General features: G+C 66.0%; 1 protein-coding gene across 5 annotated transcripts in view; it reads left to right on the plus strand.

The window, feature by feature from the left end:
* The first annotated feature begins 136 nt into the window (after positions 1-136).
* Positions 137-2764, plus strand: part of RCOR2 (REST corepressor 2) — a 4370-nt gene continuing 1742 nt past the window's right edge. For 2 of the 5 annotated variants that reach the window (XM_045297260.1, XM_045297263.1), the window contains exons 1-8: positions 254-456; positions 1071-1127; positions 1398-1478; positions 1673-1725; positions 1802-1963; positions 2125-2249; positions 2346-2415; positions 2510-2725. In XM_045297260.1, the coding sequence (XP_045153195.1) occupies positions 330-456; positions 1071-1127; positions 1398-1478; positions 1673-1725; positions 1802-1963; positions 2125-2249; positions 2346-2415; positions 2510-2725 (891 nt within the window). In that variant the 5' untranslated portion in view covers positions 254-329. Of the gene's footprint in view, positions 457-548; positions 1128-1397; positions 1479-1672; positions 1726-1801; positions 1964-2124; positions 2250-2345; positions 2416-2509; positions 2726-2764 lie in introns of all 5 variants that reach the window. The other 3 variants (XM_045297262.1, XM_004713500.2, XM_045297261.1) reach the window with 3 other exon arrangements.

A 2764-nucleotide genomic window follows, 5' to 3' on the forward strand; every position in this document is an offset into this window, starting at 1 on the left:
AGGGCGCCCGACTTCTCGGCGGGTGCCCCTAGCCCGCGGGGCAGACCGATCGAGTGCGCCCCAGCCGCCTGCGACCCTGCGCTGGTCCCCCGCGCACCCCACTTCTGCACAAACTTTTTTGACGTCCTTGCCCGTGGGGGTCGCGGAGAGAGCTGGGGGTGCCCACTGGGCGCCCGCCCCGCCGGACCCCAGCCACGCTAACCTCCTGCCTCTCGCTGCCTCAGTGGCGACCTCTCCAGGCCGGGCCGGGCACGGCACTCGGGGCGAGCGCGGCGAGCGCCGGCGCCCTCCGTAGGCTCCCTCGGCCCCCGGGGCAGCTGGGCGGAGTAATGCCCTCGGTGATGGAGAAGCCGAGCGTGGGCTCCGGGATCCTGTCCCGCAGCCGGGCTAAGACGGCGCCCAACGGCGGCCAGCCCCACTCGGAGGATGACAGCAGCGACGAGGAGCACTCGCACGGTGAGGCCGGTGACCTGGGGGACGCGGCGGTGACGGTGTGGCTAGTGGGGTTGGAGATTCCGACCTCGCGTTTTTTCTGTTGATGGCTCCAGGTCCCATGCCCTGGATGAGGCTTCTGCCTGGTAGCTCCCCTAAGCCTGGGGCCGCCAGCACAGGGAGTCTGCAGCCTGGGCCCTAGCGGTGCCCGCCGGTGCCAAGCCCTCAGCCCTGCGACTGCTCCCTGGACCAGAAGGGACTCCCAGGAGGCACCCTTCCCAGCTTCATACTGGGCTCCTTAAAACGTGCTACTTTGCAGGGCCCTGAGGTCTTAGGAAGCAGGGGCTGCAAGATTGTCCCCCCAGGGAGCTGGGAGGCTCATGGAGGGGGGCGGAGCCTTGGGTGCCCTGAAGGGCTGTGGCCCAGGTCTGGGGGCAGCCCCCCACCCCCAGCCAGAACAAAGGGCTCTGCTTGGCCTGGGCTCTGACACTGTCACCTTACTCTGCACCCACCCCCCACTCTCGGCTCCTGTGGCCACAGGGGAAGGTTAGGAAAGAGTGAGCCCAGTGGAAGGTGGGAGTCCTGGGTGGTCAGGGAAGGGGGGCGCTGGGCCAACCACTTCCCCACCGGCTCCACAGACAGCATGATCCGTGTCGGAACCAATTACCAGGCTGTGATTCCGGAGTGCAAGCCCGGTGAGTGGCAGGGCGGGCTGGGAGGGGGAGAAAGAGGAGGGAGGGGAGCGGGGAGCCCCACCTGGGGAACCCTGGCCTGCTCCCATGGCAGGACGGGCAGGCCGACTGGGGTGGCCCGGCCCTGCGGCAGGGCTTTGCTTTCTCACTCTGCCCGCCTGTCTGCTGCTGTCTCTGGCCCTCCTTCCCTTCTGAGCCTCACCTCCAAGGCCCCACTCCTGCCTGCACTGGTGTCCCAGGCTGACCTGCCCGCCTCTGCTTTCCACCTTCCAGAGAGCCCGGCTCGCTACAGCAACAAGGAGCTGAAGGGCATGCTGGTGTGGTCTCCCAACCACTGTGTGTCAGATGCCAAGCGTAAGTGGGTGGAGCCCTGAGCTGGGTGGCTTGCTGGGCTGGTGCCAGTCATTGGCCAGCTTTGCTCAGAAAGGGGTTGAAGGCAGAGCGCTGTGGCTTCTTCTGCCCCTCCCCTGGAGCTGGGGGACCCCACTCTTGAGCAAGGGCTGTCCTTAACTTCCGCCTCCAAGACTCCCTCCCTCCCGCCCCTGCAGTTGACAAGTACATCGCCATGGCCAAGGAGAAGCACGGGTACAACATAGAGCAGGTGAGGCCCGGCCGAGGCGGGCCTGGGGCGGGGACCTCTGGGACGGTCGGGCTGAGCTGCCTATGTCCTGGTGCAGGCGCTGGGCATGCTGCTGTGGCACAAGCATGACGTGGAGAAGTCGCTGGCCGACCTGGCCAACTTCACCCCATTTCCCGACGAGTGGACTGTGGAGGACAAGGTGCTGTTTGAACAGGCCTTTGGCTTCCACGGCAAATGCTTCCAGAGGATCCAGCAGATGGTAAATCCCCTCTGCTGCTGCCCCAGTGATGGAGAGAGAGAGAGAGAGAGAGAGAGAGAGTGTGTGTGTGTGTGTGTGTGTGTGTGTGTCAGGGGCCTGGTGGGGGGGGTTGGGGGGTTGGAAGGGTCCTCAACCGCTGCTGTTGTTGCCCCCCGCCCCAGCTGCCTGACAAGCTGATCCCCAGCCTGGTGAAGTATTACTACTCCTGGAAGAAAACCCGAAGCCGGACCAGTGTCATGGACAGGCAGGCCCGGCGACTGGGGGGCCGCAAAGACAAAGAAGACAGGTGGGGGTCTGAGTCTGAGTGCGGGGGCACAGACAAGAGTTGGGCGTTGGGCCCAGGCTCCAGCCTCATTTCCCCCCTCGACTCCTGTGTCGGCAGCGATGAACCTGACGAGGCCCGGGGAGCAGTGGGTGAGGGAGAGCCAGAAGCTGGACACCTCAAGAGAGAGGTGAGGTCCCACAGCCCATCTGGCCCTGCCTGCCCTCCCCCCTTCACCTCAGCACCATCCCCCTCCCCTCCTCTCCTCTCCTCTCTCCCTGCAGCCTCTGCCCTCTCGGCCGCTGAATGCCCGCCCGGGCCCTGGGAAGAAGGAGGTCCAGGCTTCCCAGTACCGCCACCACCCCCTGCGGACACGGCGCCGCCCACCCAAGGGCATGTACCTGAGTCCCGAGGGCCTCACTGCTGTGTCCGGCAGCCCGGACCTTGCCAACCTCACACTTCGTGGCCTGGATGCCCAGCTCATCTCCCTCAAGCGCCAGGTTGAGGCTTGAGAAAAGGGCCTTGCAAGGGGTGCAGGG

Source organism: Echinops telfairi, unplaced genomic scaffold (genome assembly GCF_000313985.2).
Source record: "Echinops telfairi isolate 266 unplaced genomic scaffold, ASM31398v2 ScPeMD7_7417;HRSCAF=8455, whole genome shotgun sequence".
In the NCBI taxonomy this organism is placed as follows: domain Eukaryota; kingdom Metazoa; phylum Chordata; class Mammalia; order Afrosoricida; family Tenrecidae; genus Echinops; species Echinops telfairi.